General features: G+C 39.1%; 2 protein-coding genes across 2 annotated transcripts; both read left to right on the top strand.

Moving 5' to 3' along the window:
• Positions 1 to 697: 697 nt before the first annotated feature.
• cln6a (CLN6 transmembrane ER protein a) lies at positions 698 to 9902 on the top strand. Its single transcript, XM_085357140.1, has 7 exons — positions 698 to 847; positions 2710 to 2830; positions 2963 to 3061; positions 4074 to 4262; positions 7018 to 7073; positions 8766 to 8888; positions 9630 to 9902. The coding sequence occupies exons 1-7, from the start codon at positions 801 to 803 to the stop codon at positions 9898 to 9900; spliced, it is 906 nt and encodes a 301-aa protein (XP_085213266.1). The 5' UTR covers positions 698 to 800; the 3' UTR covers positions 9901 to 9902.
• A 5253-nt stretch (positions 9903 to 15155) lies between these two features.
• calml4a (calmodulin-like 4a) lies at positions 15156 to 18260 on the top strand (the record flags this gene model as incomplete). Its single annotated transcript, XM_085348116.1, has 4 exons — positions 15156 to 15210; positions 15425 to 15565; positions 15958 to 16146; positions 18163 to 18260. Coding segments are annotated over 4 exons (483 nt in total), but the record flags the coding sequence as incomplete, so codon positions are not given.
• Positions 18261 to 23685: the final 5425 nt, after the last annotated feature.

The raw sequence follows: 23685 nt of genomic DNA, 5'->3' as shown, positions 1-23685 counted from the left end.
ACCAACAATCCCACCTCGCATTCACACCCGTTAACCTAACATGTATGTCTTTAAACTGTGTTTTCCTGGTTTTTAACCCCTTTAGTATGGAGGACCACGAGAGCCCTCCATATAATCCAGCTGCTAATTCAAATGTTAATCCCTGAGCTAATCTGTGAGCGAACAGGAAAGGGAAATGGATTTTGAAATGAGGAGTGGAATCGCCATTTTAAAATGCATTTTGAAAATCAGTTAAATTGGAATTCGAAAATGGTTTTTGAAATGAAGTTTTTTTTTTTTAAATATTTTGAAAATCAGTTTTTTAATGAGGAATTCAAAAATGAATTTACAAATGCGGAATGTATTATACAATTCATTATTTAAGCACAGAATTCTGTATTTCGATGTGCGTGGCTCCTGAATCCTTACATTCATTATAACAACTTTGAACTTGATGACTAAAAAACGTCCTTATAAGTTCACTTATTTGCTTATTTATTTATTCAGGCTTCGAAGATTGTATTTTATAGTTTTTAATCTGTAAGACTGAAGTTGGTAATTGAGCTGCCTAGCCTACAAATCACAACTCGGGGTGAAGTGTGCCCTCTCCACTTCTAGTGTCTTTGCTGCAGTTTGATTGGTGGATTCTCCTGATGGGCGGAAACAAGGCGACAGCCCGGAAGCGACAGCGCTCGTGACCATTAACTGTACACAAAATGTTTAGGGTAGTTGAATCCCGCTAGCTTTCCACACCTGTGACCACGGAGCTGTATGAGTAGGTAAAGTAAACGAGACCATCGGCTGCCTACACGGAAACAACGATGCAGACTGTACGAAAGCGTCAAGGCAAGGATTTACACCTGAAGAGGTTTGTACTCTAAACATGAAGATGTCGCTGCTGTTATCGTCGCCTTGCTGAAGGGCAGTCGGTTCATAAACACAGAAAGCGTAAAGCTTAAAGAAACGAACGTCTGTAAAACCCGGAGAATAAATGTTTTCTACAGTACAGGATCTGCTTATCTCTTCTTCTCCTGCATGTATCCAGGAACAGATGCTGGAGGCTGGACTGCGCGCCAAGTGAATGATTGGACGTACAAATGAAAACGGAGGCGCGCATGCTCCGTTTGATAGCGCCAGTTAGGCGTTATTTCAAGCCAAATGTTGTAGAAACAAAATCCTGGCTTCTTGCGGGGAAGCCTGTTGTTGTATTTACCTCGCTCTTGTCTTCAGGCTTTCTGATGACATGACAGGAACACCAGCTAACTCTGGAAAATCTCACACTGGCTGTGTAGCTGATCTGGATGTAACTAGTCTGTTTTCAGTCTTCAGACATCTGGCCAGCAAACACAATCATGTAAAAAGAAGACAAAATAGATCAGGTCAAGCAAAAGCAAAAAATCAAAAGGGGCTATAGGAAAAGAACACGTGGAACTACAGCATTTGAGACCTTAAGTCATATAAAGCCTGACTTGTGTCTTTACAGGTCTAGACCAGTGTTGTCAAACGTCACAGGCCATAATCGGCTCTGCAAAGACTCCACTGTGGCCTACTGGATCCTTTGGAAAATGGGAAGGAGGGCATAAATTCTTGGACTATTAAATGCATAAGTTTTGAATGTTTTCCTATTAATAAAGCCCTCCCACATGGGCATCTTTACTACACCAAAGTAATTACAACTTTTACAATTGGTCCACAAAAACTGGGCAGTTTTTGTGACTCACTTACTCCTGTGAAATTTTATAATCACAGGGCAACGAGCTACCTCAATTCCTTTTGTAATTTCACACATTTAGTTGTTACAATTTAAGCTCAAAGAGTCAAGCTGAAAGATCGCTTTCATATATTACAGCAGCATTTCTTTATCATGTGGAAAAACTGACATGTACCATTGAAATTGCCTTTCTTTTTCTTATATTAATTAAAGCTCAGGGATGAAATCTTCAACTGAACTTCTTTTTCATTGACAGAAAGGGGGAGTGTCACTAGTCCAGCCCACTTAAGATCAAAGTGGGCTATATATATTCCATAATATATAATGAGTTTGAAATTCCTGGTCTAGACACATAGGTTAGACTGACACAGCTTTAAGCTGAATCAGCAGTGGTTGCTACTAGCAGCAGTATGTTGAACTGAAACCAACAAGTGGCTGCAAAAGTTTCCCAGCAGCTGAGTTTTGCAAAAAAATTTGTGTGGCTTCATTAATTTTTGCAGCTTCATGATCAATATGTCTGGATGGCAAGAAAAAGGATTTCAGGCAGATGCAGATGGTCACAGCACTCTTTGCAGTAAATACTGGTTTTGCTGGTGTTACAAGGGAGCCTGAAAGCCCATGGGGGATTTATCTGCACTCATCTTCCTGCTTTCCCAGTGCATATGTTGAACTATAGGGACTGTGCTCAACATGCTACAGGAGTAAATTGTACAGCTGCACACAATAAACAGCAGGTTGGATAGTTCAGCAGTTTCACAGCTGCTGCATAATTATTACTCTGAAATCAAAGAGTGGAGGATGCAAGGGGGGTGAAAAGAGAATAAACTTGTGTTTTAAAATAACATTTTAAAATACTGTAGTTTTACCATCAATATAAAATACTCGAATTCAAGTAAGGAAACCACGTGCTCTTAACCTGAAATAAATGCAGTAACATGTCTGTTAAGTGCTCGGCAGCTGTGTTGCCCTTTGCTTTGGTAATGCTTGCTCTATTACAATGACTTACTGTATGTTTACAGCGCTCCTGGTGTTTCAAAGGAAAATGTGCCACAGAAGAAAAAGCAGCGCTTCCACTTTGACCTGTGGCTGTGTCTCACTGTGCAGAACTGGATATTAGACTTTGGAAGGCCCATTGTTATGGTAGGAAGGCTCAGTGCAATTTCTTCGTACCTCTTGTGGTTTAAATCTAATGAAGGAAAAAAAGGCAAATGGATGGTTACATCAATATTTTCAATTTCAGTGGAAACCAGTATTTTCTTACATATGTTTCAGATCATTCTTCCTCTGGAGTGGTTTCCACTGAACAAGCCCAGTGCTGGAGACTATTTCCACATGGCCTACAATGTCATAACACCATTCCTAATGCTCAAGGCAAGTCTTAATGCAGCAGAGTGTCTTAGTGATTGTGAAGACAACATCAGGTCTTCTGTATTCTCTCCAGTGAATAATTTCTATGTGAACACTTGACCTACTGTGTAACTCTTTATTTCAATATTGCTTTTACTGCAGTTGCATCAGGACAATCTGGTTTTCTGTTGCTTTACAGACTGAAATCTGTGCTGACTTTTAATGTTTCGTATCTTATTGCTTATGTGTGATTCCTATACAGTTAGGACAGTTCAAGACTCTCAAGTCTAGGAGAGGCAAAGATTTCAGCATTCCAGATCTTGTCATTCCTTTTCTGCTCTGCATGTTGTGACTGCTGGCCATGTTTTGATTTTTGATAGTTTAGTTTTCACCAATAAAAATCTAATTTTGGGCAGGCCCTAGTTAGAAAAACCTTCCAGGGATTACTGAGCTTGTTTAATACCTGCTTTAAGAGACTGTAACTCAACATGGCAACATTATATCCAACATCATTTTGGGTTAATTTTTTTTTCTCAGTTTCAGGAATCAGAATTGCATCAGTTAAAATGTTGTGTAATAATTTTGTGTTATGATTTTTCAGGTGCATTTTGAGGCAGACTATTTAGGTTCTTGCAAACCAACATAAAAACCCATAATTCAACGCCTGACTGGCAAAGAGACAGTGTTACTTCTAGTCAGTGTAATGACGCAAGTTGCATGCTTTTGTTAGAGGATGTAGGTCATCCGTATGGTTGTGTTATGAAACAAGCTATTTGCCCCGTAATATCCATTACCTTTAAGGCAGATCTATATTTAAGAGACAGGAAGAACTAGGCAGGTGCAGCTGAATAGATAAAAACACAAACACACCTAGATAAAGTCAAAAACATATTCAAGAAAAGAAAAACGGCACATGTAGGCTGTGTGAAAAAAAGTCTCAGAGATAACGCACAGGCGCTGTGGTTGAAGCCAGTTCTTAAAGGTGTCCCCAGAATAACTCTTTTAAGGTATACATGTTTGTTTCTGCTCCATTCAGCTGATTGAGCGCAGTCCGAGAGTGCTGTCTCGCACAGCCGTGTACCTCTGCATCATCACGTTCGTCATGGGAGCCAGCATCCACCTGGTGGGAGACTCCATCAACCACCGGCTCATCCTGAGTGGCTATCAGCTGCACCTATCAGTGAGGGAGAACCCCATCATCAAAGACCTTAAACCAGCTTCACTGGTAAGATGGCAAACAGCTAAGATCCATGGTGGGCTTATTGGGAATACTGGAATACATGGAGAAGGTTGTCAAAGTGTGTCGTTGTATGTTATTTATGTAAGTGGGACAACTTCATGCATGCTGCTCGTACAAAAAATATTGTTTGTCTTCAGCAGTTTAAAAAAGCTGTTCTTTTTGAACTGAGAGCACACCGCAGAAACACGCGTCACCGCAGCTGTTTAGATGCAGCAGACTTTATCCTGCTGTGTGGGAGTGGAGCTTATTTTTCTCTCTGCTCCTTCGTCGTCATCATCACATCTTTTATTGTCACATCGACCAGAAGCAGAACATCGTACCTTTGATAGTGTGGTGTTTGTCAACGCTTATATACTGTGGGTTAATGTAGCAGCACAACAGCAGTCATGTTAAGATTTTATACCCTGGCTTTATTTGTTCCATGTCCCTATTGCTGGAACGGTTCGCAGCCGAGTGTGAAGCAGCGGGAATGAGGATCAGCACCTCCAAATCTGAGGCCATGGTTCTCAGCCGGAAAAGGGTGGAGTGCCCACTCCGGGTCGGGGATGAGTTCCTGCCCCAAGTGGAGGAGTTCAAGTATCTCGGGGTCTTGTTCGCGAGTGATGGGAGAAGGGAGCCGGAGATCGACAGACGGATTGGGGCTGCAGCTGCAGTAATGCGGACGCTGCACCGGTCCGTCGTGGTGAAGAGGGAGCTGAGTGTAAAAGCAAAGCTCTCAATTTACCGGTCGATCTACGTCCCTACCCTCACCTATGGCCACGAGCTGTGGGTAGTGACCGAAAGAACGAGATCGCGGATACAAGCGGCAGAAATGAGCTTCCTCCGAAGGGTGGCTGGCCTCTCCCTTAGAGATAGGGTGAGAAGTTCGGCCATCCGGGAGGGGCTCAGAGTAGAGCAGCTGCTGCTCCACATCGAAAGGAGCCAGCTGAGGTGGTTCGGGCATCTGACAAGGATGCCCCCTGGGCGCCTCCTGGGTGAGGTGTTCCAGGCATGTCCCACCGGGAGGAGGCCCCGGGGCAGACCCAGGACACGCTGGAGAGATTATATCTCTCGGCTGGCCTGGGAACGCCTTGGTATTCCCCCGGATAAGCTGGAGGAGGTGGCTGGGGAGAGGGAGGTCTGGGCCTCTTTGCTTAGGCTGCTGCCCCCGCGACCCGGCCCCGGACAAAGCGGATGAGGATGGATGGATGGATGGCTTTATTTGTTCCTGATTTATTTCCCTGCTGATTCCAGGGGAAGAAATCACTACGGATCTTATTTATTACAAAACCAAGATTCATATGTAGTTGTTCAAACATCTGATTGATGCACAACTTCTTACCCCACAGTTAGACCAACAGAGAGTCAAAGAAGGTTTTTAAAAACATTTTTTTACACTGGTTCATGTGAATTTCATTGTGAGGTTTAAACCCATTTACTGCCTACAGAAATGTACGTTTGCTCTCATCTTTCAGCGTAGTACTTTGAGGTGTCGACTGATGTTCCAGATCTCTACTTTTATATGTTTTTTTTTCAATTTTTATTATACTCCTTTATTTATCCAAGTAAAAGTGTCATTAAGATTTAAATCTCATTTCCAAGAGGGACCTGGCATCGTGGCAGCAAAAGTTACAAAACATGACAACATAGCAACAATTCGTACAAACATGGGAAAAATACGCAATAGCAGATCATTAAGAGCCACATTTAAAACAGTCACACTGACTAAAAGAGTTATTCTCTCCCTTCTTGAAATGCACTTAAACTCCTTTACGGCAACCATTTCTGACAATCAGTTGTATGATGTTGTGAGAACGAAGGCTGTATTAGTTGCAGTTTAAACACATGTAAACACACAGATAGGAGGAAACGAGCCAAGGAGAGATTTATAGTTAAAAACCAACCAATGGGAAAGTCTGTGGATATACTGTACAGAGATGGCCATTTAACAGCAGCATACAGAGAACAGTGATGTACACAATTTCCACAGCCAACAATAAAACATGGTAGATAGTATCTAATCTCTTTAGGTACTGGACTGGTGCATTCATAAAAAGCAGATCGCCGTAATCCAATAAAGGAAAAAAAAAGTGCATAAATTTAAATGTTTTCTCACTTTGAGAGAGAAACAAGATTGATTTCTAAAAAGGTAACTTTGTCCAAGTTTAGTTTCAACTTAGACACAAGCGTTTGAATGTGAGTTTTAAATGACAAATTCTGATCTATAATGATACCTAGATACTTGTAAGATTTGACCATTTTAATTGCAGTCCTTTGAATGGTTTAATCTTAGGAAATGCAGACAACAACTCTTTGCCATTTGAGAATAACATTAACTTGGATTTCTCTAGATTTCATGTCTGTAATTGGCAACTGTAATCAGCAGCTTTTGTGTGTGTGTGAGGCTTCATCAAATGCTTAAAGTCCTCGGGTCAACAGCTTTCAACAACTCATCATCTCATGAAATGTGATTTTACACATTCGGAAAAACATCAATTGCGTGAAATCTTTTCTTCAGTAAGTTATAACATTTTTAATATACAGTCACTTCAGGTAAAGCCAGTGTCTTTTTATATTTTTATATTATTTGTATATGTTGTATTATATGTTGTTCACAGCTGTTTTTTTTTTATCTTGTTTTGCTCTCTGTGAGTTCTGTAATAAAGTTGAAGTTACACACCAAAACACTAGGTGGCACTGTAGCATAAGGTTGTGTGTCTGGGAACGTTTTAATGAATTTAATTTGGTCCTTCTCCCTCAGATTGACTCCTTTGAGCTGCTGTATTATTATGACGAACACCTGGGACACTTAATGTGGTATGTTTACAATAATTATGTTGCATGTACAGAAATGGATCGCTTTGAACCACAATTTCCCCTGGTGGGGCGCGGGGTTATCATGGATGTGTTTTGAAAAAACATACAAAGGCAAGTAAAGTAATCAGAGCAGAGATTTTGAGGAAATCTGTACACAGTTAGTATTAAGCTTTAATGTGTGACCAGTTTTTGTCTCTAATGAATCCTAATGAAAATGAATCCTATTACGTGCAGGAAAACGGAGAATTTTTCCAGATCACTTGGTTTTATCTTAAAATGAAGAAGAGTTATAGCTCTCCTGCTATTTCTTATTATTGCACAGACTTTTAGTTTTATTGGTTTGTTTATGTTTTATTCCCCTCATAATGTTCCAGCATTGCATTTTCACTGCTGAGGTAAAGGAATTACAGTTTTCAGTGGACGAGTCTGCTGTTCGCTCAGTAATGCAGATATGGGTGTGGTTTGAGTATTGCAGTTCTGGAAAGAAGATAGAGGGTGAGTAGGGAGATTGCTAATATGTTGAATCAGGATGAACTGTACTGTAGTTGTCTTTTTATCCCCTTGCTCTCCGGTGCTGCCAAAGAACTCATATGAAATTAGATGAGTGAGTTGAGACAGTGTTTAAGCTTCTTCTGCTCAGGCGTTACATAAGCAGCCTCATGAAGGGTTGAACTGCTTTGTGACAGATGACAGGACACGAGGGAAGGTGCAGCTGTGAAGTGTTCAGCGCCTTGGCCCCAAAACCAACAGGTTACTTTTATACACATTCTTTTATTTATGTTTTAATATGAAGAACATAATCTTTTAAACATGAAAATATAAATGAGTACACAAACCTGGATATGTGCACTTTCGTACACATATCCAGGATCCTTTGAATTCTAAGTTGCAAGCATAAATTGTAGTACTGATGTGATTTGTGATACACTAATAGTAGTACGCAAAAATCGGTGTAGTTGTTAAGGAAGCAGGAATATGAGCAGAGACTATGTTAAACTCATATAGTCACTTGCTGTTCTCGCCAAATTAGTTTGACAAATATAATGAAAAGCCGTTAATGGAGCAAATAAGTGGACCTGATGGGAAAATAATGTTCCTTTTAAATCTTTGGGCTCATCCAAATGGAGATAATCATTTTACAGGAGATGAAACATATTTACAGTCGGACTAAATTTACACAAATAAGAACCATCAATAATAATTACAAACTCTGGGTGGTATGAAAGACTCTAGCTTGAGACCAGCTGACAGTTTAATAGATTTCAGAGGTGTTATTAACTGACCATGTACAGCACATCCCTGTAATATTTACTCTGAAAATAAAATGCAGTTTATTTTATTACATTCTTGATCAGCGATTAGATTCATTTATTTTTACAACTGTTCTGCTAAATTGCCACTTTCATTTTAATTCACTGCTTAAAAATGTACTAATAATTTTTGCAGATGTTAAGTTAAACAAATGACCTCATTATCGTTATCATGTCTAAACATTTAATAACAAAAAGAGAAAGAAATGGGTTTTTTTTTCTCCTTCTGCTTTTGTGGTTTGTTAAATACTGTTTACTTTTTTTAGGGTTTCATTGAGCCGAGCTCAATAATATTTTTCATTGCCCGTTTATAAAGATGTACTTGAACATAATGTTCATCCTGTGCAGAGGATAAGGGTTTGCTTCTTTTTTTTTCCGCCAGGTATATTCCTTTCTTTATCATTCTGTTCATCTACTTCACCGGTTGCTTCTCCAGTGGTGAAGAACAGAAAAAGGTTCCTCTTGCTGGTTGGCTGTTGCTGGGACCAAGCGCTCTCTACTATTGGTCAGTCTATCCTTTAGACACACTACATAGATTACCAGACACACAAACTCACCATGAATACATTCAGTTGTTATTAAAGTGATGAAAACTGTGAAGGACATCTGAAGTCTAATCATGGGCTTTAGAGAAGAAATGCTTAACACTAATTGGGATGATTACAAATAACTTTCATAATCTAAACTAACTGAGATAAAGAAAAGAGTAGACGGACAGCAGTAACGCTCACATTTAAAGTAAAGCCAGGGAAACATTCAGTACTACAAGTGAAGTTAATAGCTTATGAACAGTCCCTCCAATTATTCTGCACTCCAAACTGTTTTAATTTTTTTAGAATGACCTTTAGTATTCTGAACTCCAGTATTTTCTAACCTGTTTCTAAAATCAATTTCTTTCTGTCTAAAAAGTCTGACAAAAATGAACATGCGACTAAACCAGATAAACAAACATCTAACAATTGTCCAAATTGAATTTTACACACAAAGAAAGATATAGACGTGCTTGAGAGCAGCTTTGACGATCCTCTGAAACCTGTGCCATTTTGGAAAAGCAATTACTTTTCTTATCTGACATCTAAACGGTAATATAGTTAGTAATGTGAATAGGATTGTTGCAATATATAGCAGTATTGATGTTTCCATAAAGATTGCAGTTTCCTTATAATAATATTTTGTTGGACATTTAGTATTTGGTTCTCCCTGATGTTCTGACTTCTCCTGTCTCTTTTTTTTAAATTTCTTCTAGGTACTTGGTCACTGAAGGACAAATCACTGAACTTTTCCTCCTCACCTTCGTTGCTATGGTTGCTATGGTGATATTCCAACATCATAAAGGACTTGGCCCCGACAGTAACGGTCTGTTCCTGTTCTATAGTTTCGGTGTTACCGTGTTCCTTGTGGCTCTGTGGGTGGCCTATCTGTGGAATGACCCAGTGCTACGCAACAAGTACCCCGGGCTCATTTATGTGCCGGAGCCCTGGTCCTACTACACTTTGCATATAAAGAAGAGCCACTGAAAGGGTTCACCAGTGTTGTACGTTTTTATAAGTGAAAGAAACTGCTCTCTTTTCTTTCTTTTTAAAAAATACATTTTCTCACATTTTGTGTGGCAGAGACATTAGCTGTGCTTAACTATGGCACTTAATAAAACTCATTGATGTGCACTGGTTTTCACTGTTAAACTCAAGGATATTCTGCCTCCTGTCCCAGTACTGAGCAGGGAATTTGCCTCCTTTGTAGATTTTTATATTGATGTATGTGAAATGTTTCGCTCTTTGTCTCTTTTTTAATGCTTGAATCTTGTGGCATGAGAAATCATAAAAGAGACCAGCACTGCACACTGTCATGCATCATGTTATCAGTATTAGGGTAGATTTTGCAATTCTCATGTCATACATGTTTAATTTACTAATGCAAATTGGGAATAAATCTGTTCATCATTTTTAAAATATTTTGGCCAAATGGGAATGTGTTAAAATTAAAGATATAAATACTGGACTGGGATTTAGCCAATAAAGACAAAGTGAGCCCCTATGGTCCTTTATTTACCTCTCAATTACCATTACACATGTTCTGTTTTACTTAGAAACCAATCACTGCCTCACGACTGCAACCAGTCATTCAAATATAACTTGTGAATGTGTTGCATTTAAAAATCTATTGCACAGGACCCTAAGATCAGGCACAAATTCAAGCCTCGCTGTTAATTCAAATGAATTAAGTGCCACTTAAACACCTGTGGAGCATTGACATTTTGGGAATGTTTGGCAATGAATTATTTTTAAAGAATTCAATTAATCTGACATATGACGGTGCCACGAAGCAACCTGAATGGAAAAAGAGAAAGCTGACCTTGCATAGCCTCAAAGAATCCAGTCTATTAACAGCTGAATGCTGTAATATTGATCTTTAACACCCCTGAAGAAACAGGTGCTATGGTTACACATGGTCCTCTCTTGACTGTCGGAAAAGATAAAAAGAAGTAGTTACAGTATATAAGTATATTACTTTATCTTAAAATATGCATATTTATAGAAATTTAGTTGCATGGCAAACAAAAAACCCCTTAATAATAGTTGTTTTTTTAAAATGTGGAAAGTATTCACTCATCTGCCTTCAAATTTGAATTTCAGTGACATCCCATTTTTAATCCATAGGGTTTGAATATGATGTTGGCCCACCCTTTGCAGCTATTACAGCTTCAACTCTTCTGGAAAGGCTTTCCACAAAGTTCAGGAGTGTTAATGGGACTTTTTGAACAATCTTAAAGAAGTGTATTTGTGAGGTCAGATACTGAGAAGCCTTGGCTAATTTACCCCTATTGGGTTGAGGCCATGGCTCTGTGCAGGCCAAAGTTATCCACTTATCCATGTCTTTGTGGACGCTGGTGCACAGTCATGTTGGAACAAATCAAATCAAATCAAATCACTTTTTATTGTCACATCACATGTGCAGGCACACTGGCACAGCACATGCGAGTGAAATTCTTGTGTGCGAGCCCCACAAGCAACAGAGATGTGCAAACACAACAACACAAATGAGCAAAATACAAGAATGGCCAACCTGAAACTAATAAATATATGTACAATATATAATAGTGTATGCATTTCTGGATGTGTATACTAAATATTTTCCTACGTGTGTGTGTGTGTGTGTGTGTGTGTATACACATTTTTACAAATTAAATAGTAAAAAAATAAAATAATAATAATAATAAAATATATAAAATATACAGAGTTGAATATGTGCAAAACAAGTGGCATTTATATACAGTGTGGAGTGCATAATGTTGAAGTTCCAGTAGTGAAGCTGAGGTGTCTATGACGTGTTCAGCAGTCTGATGGCCTGATGGAAAAAGCTGTCTCTCAGTCTGCTGGTACGGGACCGGATGCTGCAGAACCTCCTTCCTGATGGAAGCAGTCTGAACAGTTTATGGCTGGGGTGACTGGAGTCCTTGATGATCCTCCCCGCTTTCCTCAGGCAGCGCTTCCTGTAGATGTCTTGGAGGGAGGGAAGCTCACCTCCAATTATCCGTTCAGAGCACCGCACTACTCGCTGGAGAGCTTTGCAGTTGTAGGCGGTGCTGTTGCCATACCAGGTGGTGATGCATCCAGTGAGGATGCTCTCAATGGCACAGTGATAGAAGGTCCTGAGGATGCGGGGGCTCATGCCGAATCTTTTCAGTCTCCTGAGAAAGAAGAGGCGCTGCTGGGCCTTCTTCACTGTTTTGTTTGTGTGTACTGACCACGTAAGATCCTCAGCCAGGTGTACGCCAAGGAACCGGAAGCTGCTCACTCTCTCCACAGCAGCGCCGTTGATGGTGATGGGGGTGTGTACTTCTCTGCACCTCCGGAAGTCCACTATCAACTCCTTTGTCTCTGCGACGTTGAGGGTGAGATGGTTGTCTTGACACCAGTGGGTCAGGGCGCTGACCTCCTCCCTGTAAGCCGTCTCATCACCGTTGGTGATAAGACCCACCACTGTAGTGTCGTCCGCAAACTTCACAATGATGTTGGAGTTGTTAGTGGCTGTGCAGTCGTAGGTGTAGAGTGAGTACAGGAGAGGGCTCAGTACACACCCCTGTGGAGCACCAGTGTTCAGTGTGATGGGGGATGAGGTGATGCTGCCCAGTCTGACCACCTGGCGTCTGTCAGACAGGAAGCTAAGGATCCAGCTGCAGAGGGAGCTGCTCAGTCCTAGATCCTGCAGTTTCCTGTCCAGCTTCGAGGGAACGATGGTATTGAATGCTGAGCTGTAATCTACAAACAGCATCCTCACATACGTGTCTCTCTTCTCCAGGTGTGACAGGGCAGTGTGTAGTGTCAGGGCTATGGCATCATCAGTGGACCTGTTGTGGCGGTATGCAAACTGTAGAGGGTCCAGTGAGTCGGGTAGTGCAGAGCAGATGAAGTCCCTGACCAGCTTCTCGAAGCATTTGCTTACGATGGGGGTCAGGGCTACAGGTCGCCAGTCGTTCAATGAGGAGATGGTGGAGGATTTGGGTACAGGGACGATGGTGGCCATTTTGAAGCAGGCTGGGACTACAGACAGAGAGAGGGAAAGGTTGAAGATGTGCGTGAACACTCCAGCCAGCTGAGCCGCGCATGACCTGAGGACGCGGCCGGGAATCCCGTCCGGACCAGTAGCTTTGCGTGCGTTCACCTTCCTGAAGCACTTCCGCACATCCTCCTCAGACACAGTGTGCGCACTGACGTCATCCGCGGTGCGCACACTGTCCGGTCTCATGGTGTTCGCTGTGTCGAATCTAGCGTAGAATACGTTTAGATCCTCACACAGAGAGGCCGTGGTCTGCGGTGTGCTGGTTTTCCCTCTAAAGTCTGTGATCGTGTTTAGTCCCTGCCACATACTCCGAGGGTTGTCAAACTGTTGTTCCACCGTTGTTCCAGGAAGGAAGAACAGGAAGGTGCCATCCCCAAACTGTTCCTACGTAATTGAGAGCATGAAATTGTCTATGATGGTGATGTAAGGCTTGAATGCAGCTGTTCAGCCATGGAAGCCCATGAAGCTCTCTACACACTGTTCATGAACTAATCTAAAGGCTACATGAAGTCTGGAGGTCTGTCGTGATCGACTGCACACTAAGTGCCTAAGCATCTGTTGACCTCACTCTCCTCGTGGAGTTGCTGTTGTTTCCAGTCGCTTCCTCTTTTTATAATACCACTAACAGTGACTGTGGAATATTCAGTATAGAGGAAATTTCATGAGTGGACTTGTTGCACAGGAGGTATCATGTCACGGTACCATGCTGGAAGCTCCTGAGAGCGACCCATTCTTTCACAAATGTGTGTAGAAACAGTCTGCATGCATAGTTACTTGATTTTATACACGTGTGGCTGTGGCAGTGATTGAAACACCTGAATTCAATGATTTGAATGGGTGAGTGAATACTTTTGGCGGTATAGTGTATATGGATTTATAAAAGGTAAAAATAAATAGCAACACAATGACAAAATATTAAAATAACAAGATTAAACCTGACTAATCTTTAAGTGGAGGCCACTATAAGAAGTCTCAGTTTAACATGAAACATCAGCATTACATAAATAACAGGCTCTCTGTTGATTGGTCAGTCAGTCTGGGTCATATGACTGGCTGGCATATGATCCAGCTTAAGTGATTTAGCATCTTTTCACACCTTCTTGTATCACCTAGTCGAATCCCATGCAATGTCTTAGTAAGAAGGCTTTCTATTTCGCCTGCACCCAAACACCCGAGTCTTTTGCACCTCCTGCCTTTTAAGGACACTGTGAATTACAATACAATACAACTTTATTTGTTTATTTATACAGCAATAAAAGGGAATATAAGAACAAAGTTACTAAGAACAGATATAGCTAAAAGATGAAATACATAAATAAGAAATTGAACCAAATATAAAATAGGGACACTAACTACAGTAGATGGAAAAGCTATGTTGAATAAATGAGTTTTTAAACAGGATTTAAAAGATAAAACGGAGTCTGACGCACGCAACAAAACATCAACTATTCTCTTGTTGATGTTTTGTTTCACTTCAGAACTAAAGCATTAAATATAAACCTCAAGCTGAAGTATATTTAATCCCCTGCTGAATTTCTATGTTTGCTCACTTAGAAAAAAAAGTCTCTAATTTTTACGGTAGTTTGATCTTAATGGAGCGAAACAGAATATCAGCACAAATCCAGAAAAAATACATAAATGTATACATTTATTTGCATCATTACAGGTGGGTTTAGATGTCTGCAAATATTTGTTCCTGCACAGTTTGTTATTGCAAAATTTGGATTCTAATATGATTTGTATAGCACTGCTCCATGGTGAATGGGATTTTTTAAATGTGCATTTTAAATTAAAAAACAAAACAAAAAACGTCATACTATCACTTAGATATTTATCTGAAGTTATCTGGGAGTTTTAAATCTTGCTTTTAACTTGATGTTAGACAACGTTTGTATGATGTGTCACTGTGGTAACATATGGTAGTTGTCTAGTAGTAAGCGGTCCCTTTTATGGGAGGGGTGGTAAGAGGAAGGACAATGCAGCGCTGTGGATCCGATATCTGTGTTTCCACAGCAACAGATATTAAATTACGACGGGTGTTGGACTTTAAACAGAGGTGGAGGGACAGGTGACGCAGGCTTCAGTAAACTGTCTTCTTCCTGAACAGAAACGCAGCAGTCTCAGACATGGTAAGAAATTCCATTTTCCATTGAGCCTTTTTGTGTATTTTCTTACACAACAGACCATTTTTCTGTATTTACCTAACAAGTGACGCCACACTATTGTCACCTTGCAGGCTAAATTCCTCTCACAAGCTCAGATCAATGGTAAGATTCATCTACAGGTGCATGTTGTCAATCACTGTTTCACTCTGTTACTGATGTTTGAAATTATTTATTTGTACAAAACAACCAAACTCTCTTCTTTTTTAGTCTAATTAATTCCTGTTTACCGAAGATTTACTGTGAAAGCTCCTCACTAATTACAACAAGGGGGGAAAAAAAGTACTGTCATTCAAAAACTTTGTTTTCCCCACTGCAGAGTACAAAGAGTGCTTCTCATTGTATGACAAGAATCAAAACGGCAAGATAAATAACAATGACCTGATCACAGTTATGCGCTGCCTGGGTACAAGCCCCACACCTGGTGAAATCAGGAGACATCTACAAGTCCACAAAATTGGTAAACTATAACATGCAGTAAATCAAAGTCTTTTTGTCTTTGAATAACAGCTTGTTGTGGGTGTAGCATAAGGGACAAGTCTGAGAGGTGACGTTTAAATGACAGTAATTTCAAATTGCACTGACAGTCTTTACTACTACCGTTGAAGCATAAACTGGTGTTTGTGCTTTAAAATTCGTGGTTTTGTACATTTTTCTTACAGCCTTCTTAATGTGTGCTACATACAGTATAACACTATATATCCTTAAGAAATGCAGGGAAAAGACAGCAAATAAAAATAACAAAGGGCCTAAAGAAGTACAAGAGCAAAGGGCATTTTCTTTTTAAACTTACATTAATCATCAAGTCAAGGTTAAATAAAATGTACCACCTGATTTCACATTTGTGTTTAGAAAAGTCTGCTGAGGTGGAGTTCTCTACGTTCCTGTCAATAATGCACAGACAGATGCAACAGGAGGATCCCAAAGTGGAAATCCTGGAGGCCTTGAAGATGACGGACAAGCAGAAGAAGGGATACATCGAGGCATCTGAGCTGCGGGCCAAGCTCACCATGTTAGGAGAGAAACTCACAAACAAAGAAGGTAGAGCAAGTGAGGTTTCTAATTAATGAGATGTTACATTTTTACCGGCCTACAGCTGAGCCTTTTTACTGATACCTCGCAACAATACTGCCAATATTAGATGATTACGTAGTGTTTCATAATCCAAAGTGAGTCTTAAGGTCTCTAATAAATATCTTGAGGACGTTTCGATCTGAGCTCAAATAGCTGAGCTTGTAGGGCATTGCACGACAGGAAGGACACCACTATGGTCTGTCTCTCCACAAAGTTTGTGAAATTCATTTTGGTAGTTTTAATCCTGCTCACAGGAAGATGCAAAGAGATGCACCTCTCACCTTTGCAGAGAAATAACCAATAAACCATTTCCATATTTCTATAAGTACAAAGAACTTATTCTTTGCTTCAGTATCGAACATCGAAACACCAATAAACCACCATTTATCTGAATACTTTATGACTGCAGTAAATATCAAATGTTGAATCAGGAGAAAAAAATGAATTTATAATGAACTCTGAACCTGATAGTTTTCCACAGTTGATTTCTTTAATGATACACGTGTTCTGCATCTTGACACAGTAACTGATCCACCCCTCAAAAAGTGACTAATCGCAGGAAGTTTGTCTTTAGAGCTGAGCTCAGAATCTCGTAGGTAATTACAATAGTTTCTCTCCTGGTATTTACTCCGTGGCTCCTAAAGGCCACTCCCTCCTTCCTGTCAGGAAATGCATTTGCTGTTGTGTTGCATGCTGATTAAGCGACAATTCGTTTTCCCATCAGAGAGATATTGTGTGAAATATTTCACTAACACTACCCGACAGAATATTATGAATACTAGTAAAGCCCTAGCAATAGCAATGTCAACAAAGACATATGTTGAGGACTATTTATAAGCTTTGTTCTCTGAAGGGGTTACAGCACAGAGGTGTGTAACATCATCTGTGACCTCTATAGAATTTTTTTTTCAACCTTGAAATCATAGCTGAAGTCAAACCCTGGCAGATGTCTGACCGTACAGGTCAATCCAACAGGGGGCACAAGTTTTGTGACACCAGGGGGACGGACTGGGCGACACCACCTTTGTACTGAACTTGTTCCCCTGACAAGCTGCTGAATAGTTGATCCTCAGGCTTTGTTTTAATTTCCACAAAAAGCTAAAATCTGTGACTGATTGGCATATGATGCAGCTTAAGTGATTTAGCGTCACAACTTTTTGTATCGCCTAATTAAATCACAGACAATGTCTTACTTAGTAAGAAGGCTTTTTATTTTTGCCTGCACCCAAGCACCGGAGTCCCTTGCACTTCCTGTCATTTAAGGACACTGTGAATTCTCTTGTTGATGTTTTGTTTCACTTCAGATGTAAAGCGTTAAATATGAACCTCAAGCTGAGAGTTTTAATGGAAGGACTCCTGCTGGGATTCGGATATCTGGTTAAATCTCCAGGGTGGATTTTTAAGTTTTTCAAAGCCACCTCATTCACACAGTGACGGGTCTCAGAGCAACATAAGCTGTATTTCAAAGTCTGTGGATGGGTTCTGTGTACATTAAGCTGTTTATAGTTAAATGAAGCTCAAAAGGCTTCTCAGTGGGGAGACATTTATCAAGTTTTTGGATTCCCGAACTGCTGAAGAAGATAGTAATGCCAATTTCCTAAAAGAAGAGACAACAGACAACCATTTTGAGTATTCAGGACATTTTCAAGACATGAAAAAGTACTGGAATGAAAATCTTTAACTACACTTTTGTAGTTAAGTCAACAAGGGTCCATGGTGTATGATATGAAGAGACATAAACCCTTAGGAAACTAGTATGAGTACAGCTCACAGATAAATACTGGAAGGGAATATTTGTGACTGAAATATAATGTGTTGTGTTGCAAAATATTATTTTCAGTCAATATTGTTTTTCTTTATTTCATCCCTGTTAAATATCTCACAATAGCAACAGCAATAACACTAATTATAACCATAATTTATGGTGCGATTTGGCTGCTTATCCACTTATGCTCTTATGTTTTCTCCATCTTCCTCGTGTAGTGGACGACCTCTTCAGAGAGGCACACATCAAGTCAAATGGGATCGTCAAATACGAAGAGTTCACAGCGATGCTGACGCTGCCACCTGTTGATTACTGATTTTTAAAAAAAGAAAACAACTACGTCAAACGTCAGGACAACAAGCTACGTTGGAAAACTGACTCTGAATATCAAGAAGGTGACATCATAGTCACATTTTGCACATGAAGTTCGGTTGTATTAAATTTGCCTGTTGGTACAGCAAAAGTTTTTCACAATGATTATTTCTTGAATATTTTATGATTAATACACAATACTTTAATTTCTTTCCATAACTCTCCTTTGTAACTGAACACTACACAGTACGTGTTAGCATGTGACCCTGGTGTAAAGCCATTAGATCCTCAGCGCCATAGCTGACCACGCTTCACCCAATTAAATCCTATCCCTTGGGTGTTAATATTGACTAGTGAGTATGTACCAATCTCATCTTTTATGAGAGTTTCAAGTGTTCACACGTTGTTGTTCAACAAGCTTGTATGTAAAAGTTGTGGAATTTGAAAGAAAATAAACTAATTCCTGCTGGTATTTAGAAACTCCGACAGCTCCAATTTCTCTGTCCTCTCAAATCTTACATGCATAAATAACTGTCTCACATTTGACATTTATTAAAATTCTATTTAAATAAGTGACATCTCATATTTATATTTCCTTTTATTAAGGGCTACAGCCATAAAATCTTTGTGTTTCACATGTTTTAATTAGTAGCGTTTAGCACAGTGTAGCACTATGCATACTTAATGACAAAACACTCACAGACTAATTCAATGAATGCCATTTTCTCCACATTTATTGTATGGGCTAAACTTTAATGGTTCATTAAAGTTAATTATACCACGGTGTAAGTGCTGTGAAAAGATGCTACTTAACAATCTGATTGCTTCAGTGTGAACGTGTTTAATGACTACTACACATGTGGCATTATGTCCATTCAACATAAGTGGTTGATCTTATGATTGGAAACCAACAATTTCATTAAATGTACAGAGATGAATCTTTAAAAATAAAACAAAGTACAGGAATAAATCACTAACAAACTAAAAATAAAAAAAAAAACAATAAAAAACAACTATGCAACTAAACGTGGCAGGTATGTAAAGTTCTTTACTCATCTAAATTGTCTGTAAATATAAAGGTTGTACATGTCGAAGTACTGGCTTGTTTTTGCCTTCAAAAATAAGAAGAACTACTAATGAGAATAAATGAGCAAAGGTGTGAAAAACAGAACATTTTATCTTAGTGGTAACAGCAAGGCTGATATCAAACATATATTAGTAAAGTCTGAGTTTCATGCAAGTGTAACCTGAGTTCACCTGTGCCTTCCCTGTTATGACATATCAAAATGTTGTAAAAATACTATGTCTGCTCCAAGATAAACAACTACCATTAGCATGCCCAAATACTACCTAAAGTAGGCCAGGCATAATATCCATTACTTTGAGTTGCGATATAAATAACCCTGGTCTCTAGGCCTAATGTTTCAGTGGTGTTAATTGGCCCCAAATGCTTTTATGTCAGTGCTTAGTGGTTTTGTCCCATCCTTTACTGGAATCAGACAGATTAGAGTCCTCATCCATTAGCCTGTTGTTTGGTAAAAAATGAAACATGCTCCCTTCTACACACATCAATAACCACCTGGCAGGTTTACCATCTAGGCTTCATTCGTCATGGTTATATCTTAAATTTATCTTAAATGTCACAGTCCTTGGCTCTTTGTCATGATCCGGGCAAAGACTTTTCCCTATACAAAGTTAGGAGAAAAATCATTACATGTGTAATCCAGCAGCATGCTTCAGAGGTATTTCAATGGCCTATTTCAATGGCCTTTGCAGTTACCAAATTTTGGTAACTGCAAAAGTAATTTACGAGTTCTTTCATTTCCCAAGAAGCTGCTGCTTTGAACCACAAGTGAGTCCAGCATTAATCTCGTTGATAGTCGCACAAAACACCAAAACGTTTACATGTTTACTTGATATCAAGTTGGTAAATCTGCCACTGCATACATGTTAATGCTACAGTACTGTGCAAAATTCTCAAGCAACGCCTCATTTCTTTATATTTTGTTAGGAAAATAGGACGTAGGTGCAGCAAACACATGGAAATACAGTATATAAGGCAAAGCCAGTCTGTACCTGTACTCTTGTACAATTAATACATTTTATATTTGGTATGAGCACCTTTATTCTTCAACTGAACTCTTAGGCAAGCTTCCTTCTCATTTCTTTAAGTAGTCTTCTAAGAATAGTTCTCCAGGCTTCTTGAAGGACATTCAAATCTCTTCCTTTTTTGTTCCATTCTGTCAAAAATCATCCCTCACTACACTAAAACTACACTACAAGAAAATTTAGGTGTTTGGAAGCAAATTTTAAAAGGATGAGGGGTAGATCGAGACATTTGCACAGTGGTGTGCAATAACATTAAAAATGTGTCAAACAGAGCAACAAGCAACTAAAAAGCCAGGGGTACACAATAATCCTCTGTAATTGTAAAGTCATCATACATTCTGATGATGTATGAATCTTTGATAATAACAAATATATAAAAACTTGGCATTCACTGGACAGAATTTTAGGTATTACAATTCTTTTCAGCTACACTACATACATATGTAATTTGGTCTTTTTATTGTGATTTTTGACAAAAGGATATAGATATGTGGTGATTTTTCCCCTTTACTCCTTATCATCACTTGTTTAATAGCTTTACAGAAGCTTGCTTATTCGTTTTTAATCATTAGATATGTAAGACCATATATGACGGCACTGAACTGAGAAATCTGAGTTACTTTCCAGTTTCTGAAGAAAGTTTTTAATGAATATGTAATTATCATGAATTCTCATAACAGAACATGGCAATAATTAAACACCTAGAAAAGTATAAAATACCACATATTACTGATTCTTCCACTAATTTACCCTTCTGAATCTATTGTATTATGATGTGCTATGTTATCTTAATTTCCCTCCATTCGACCATTATTTTAATCAAGAGTTATTGTTGACATCAAATGATCCAGTACTCAAGAAGTTAAGGCACTGGGCCTGCCAATACCTGACACAATGTTTTTTTTTGGCTATGTGGCCTCAAGCACCAGGTATTGACTGCAGCTTTTCCTTTTGAAATTTACATTTTACTTTGTAACTTTAAAGTCACAAAGTAAAAGTTTGCTTAAACTGTCCCTCGAAGCGATTACAGTATAATAATCACAGCATAAAACCTAAGCTTCACATCTCTGCTCGCTTGTCAAAATTTGGAAGAGTATTTGCTATCTTGGAACCAAAGGTGACCCTATTTGAACAGTAGGAACACTATGTTTGCAGGTAAAGCTAGCTAGCTCGATTAGCGTAGTGTATCCATAGATTGGATAACATATAAACAAAATTCTTCGATTTAGTTTAATAAACTGCAGCAGAGACTTCATGTGGGCAAGTTGCTAATTAAATAAAGCCATGCACCGCCATCTGATTATTTATTTTCCACAAAATTTTCACAATAAAGGCTCGATATCCTTTTGAGACTTTCCAAAATAAAAAAGGAAATAAATACAAATTGCGCTTGCAAATTCTGTCAGTGCAGCAACTGTTTCTCTGTGCTGACAGAGGGAGAGCATTTTTTGGTAAAGGTCATTATAAATAGAATTTCAGAGACTAGCTTTAACTTTTTATTGAAATCATTTTTCATGTTCGCATGTGTAAACATTACTGGGTTGCACACATCTCCTAGCCACAACACAGCCACATTCAACATGTCTAAATCCAGAAGTAGCTCCTTCAGTCTTTTCTGGACAACACTGATCAGTTATGAACGGCTGATCTGAATAAACTGGCAGATGTGTCGAGTTCCTCTGTTATCAGGGTCATGTCTGTGGGCTTTTTATCAAAGGCAGCAACTGCTATAATGAATGGTTTATTGCTTATAAGGAGAGCATTTAATGTTACCAGTCTTTGACATTTTTTTAATCTTGATTTTAAGTGCTTTTCAAAGGTGTTTAGACACATTCTGTTTTCAGTAAACTCTCTTAATCAACTAAATTCATCATGCTTCAGAAGAGAAGTGCCAAAAACACAAGCACAGGTCTTTGGTAAGCCATCTTTTTTCATGACCTTCAGGATTTTCCCACCTATTTGTCTTCTTCCTATCCACAGAAAAACTGAAGGCTAATATGCATTCTCTTGTTTCCATTTAACTGAAAACCACAATCAAATGCAGATTTTGTGATGTAACCAAAACTACCAGTTGCAAGATAAATGCAGAGAGTGGGGGCGTGGTCACTAAACAACGGTGGCCTTCATAAGTCATGATAAATGTTAAAGGTGTAGGATTTGAAAAGAATGAAAATATTTCTGAATTTTTAACAGCCTGCATTGGTAGGAGAGCACATTTATAGCATGTCTAAACCTGAGAGCCAAAACACCCACAAAAAATTAGAAATATAGCTGGTTAAAATAAACTGAAATCACACTTTAAGGGACAGGGCTCTGCAAACAGTCAGTTATTTGTTACTTAGAAAATATGCACCACTTATTTTTTCTTTATGACATCTGTACCACTTCATGCTGTATGTAAAACCACAGTGAGAGCTATATCCTGTCGGTTCTAACGTGTACAGTCTCCGTTGCTGTCCAAAAAATTAAAGCACTGTACCAGCCATAAAGATACAATAAATGAGTGGTTTGTCTATCCGGTTGTTCAGTCTGACGTCACTAGCCGTGTCTGGGTCTAAACTCCACTGCAGGTCCATATATCAAACGATCACCATGGCATTACTGAGAGTTGAAAAACTGTCTAAAGTCTTTCATCTGTAATAAAATGATCAGCGTTCTGCTCTACCAGGTGTAACAATTGAGTATAACATCCAGGCATCCATGAAAACGGAATTTATGACATTTAACGGAGTTAGAAGTTAGCAGGGAGTTAGCTCGCTAGCTTCTATCTAAATACAATATAGCATGTCCTGACTGCGGGGTTTTGGAAACAAATTAAAATGTACAGCTCTGTTATCACTTCCAACATAAATGAAGACAGAAAACTAAACAGCAGTGACGTTTGTAGGGTTACTGAAGTTTGGCTAGCTGGTATATAATGATGTGCTACGTGACCGCTAGCGACACAGCTATGTTAGCATAATATAAACAAGCTAACTTTTTTTCCACTCGATAAAAGTTAACGTGAGTGTTCTCGGTGGTCAGGAACAAATGTAATCGCATGGCAGGATGCTGTAAAAGGACCAAACTTCAGCCAGGAGAACAACTGAGATAATCCATCCACAATATGAGGTTAGTCATTCATATACTGCTGCATGGGCTGGGCTGTAGTTACATCCTAAGGTTTTAAAAACTGAGCTTAAATAAATGATTAGTGGTAATAAAAGCCGAGGGAGGTCAACAGTGATCACTGACTGTTTTAGGAGCTTTTTGAGATCAAATAGAAGAAAATACATAACATTAAACATGTTAACAACACAAAAGCCATATTAAACGCAGAC

This window comes from Diplotaxodon limnothrissa, linkage group LG1 (genome assembly GCF_057381915.1).
Source record: "Diplotaxodon limnothrissa isolate DT_005_m linkage group LG1, D_limnothrissa_male_GT1.1, whole genome shotgun sequence".
Classification (NCBI taxonomy): domain Eukaryota; kingdom Metazoa; phylum Chordata; class Actinopteri; order Cichliformes; family Cichlidae; genus Diplotaxodon; species Diplotaxodon limnothrissa.
Note: the sequence above shows the minus strand (reverse complement) of the source record. Positions and strands in the feature narration are given on the sequence as shown.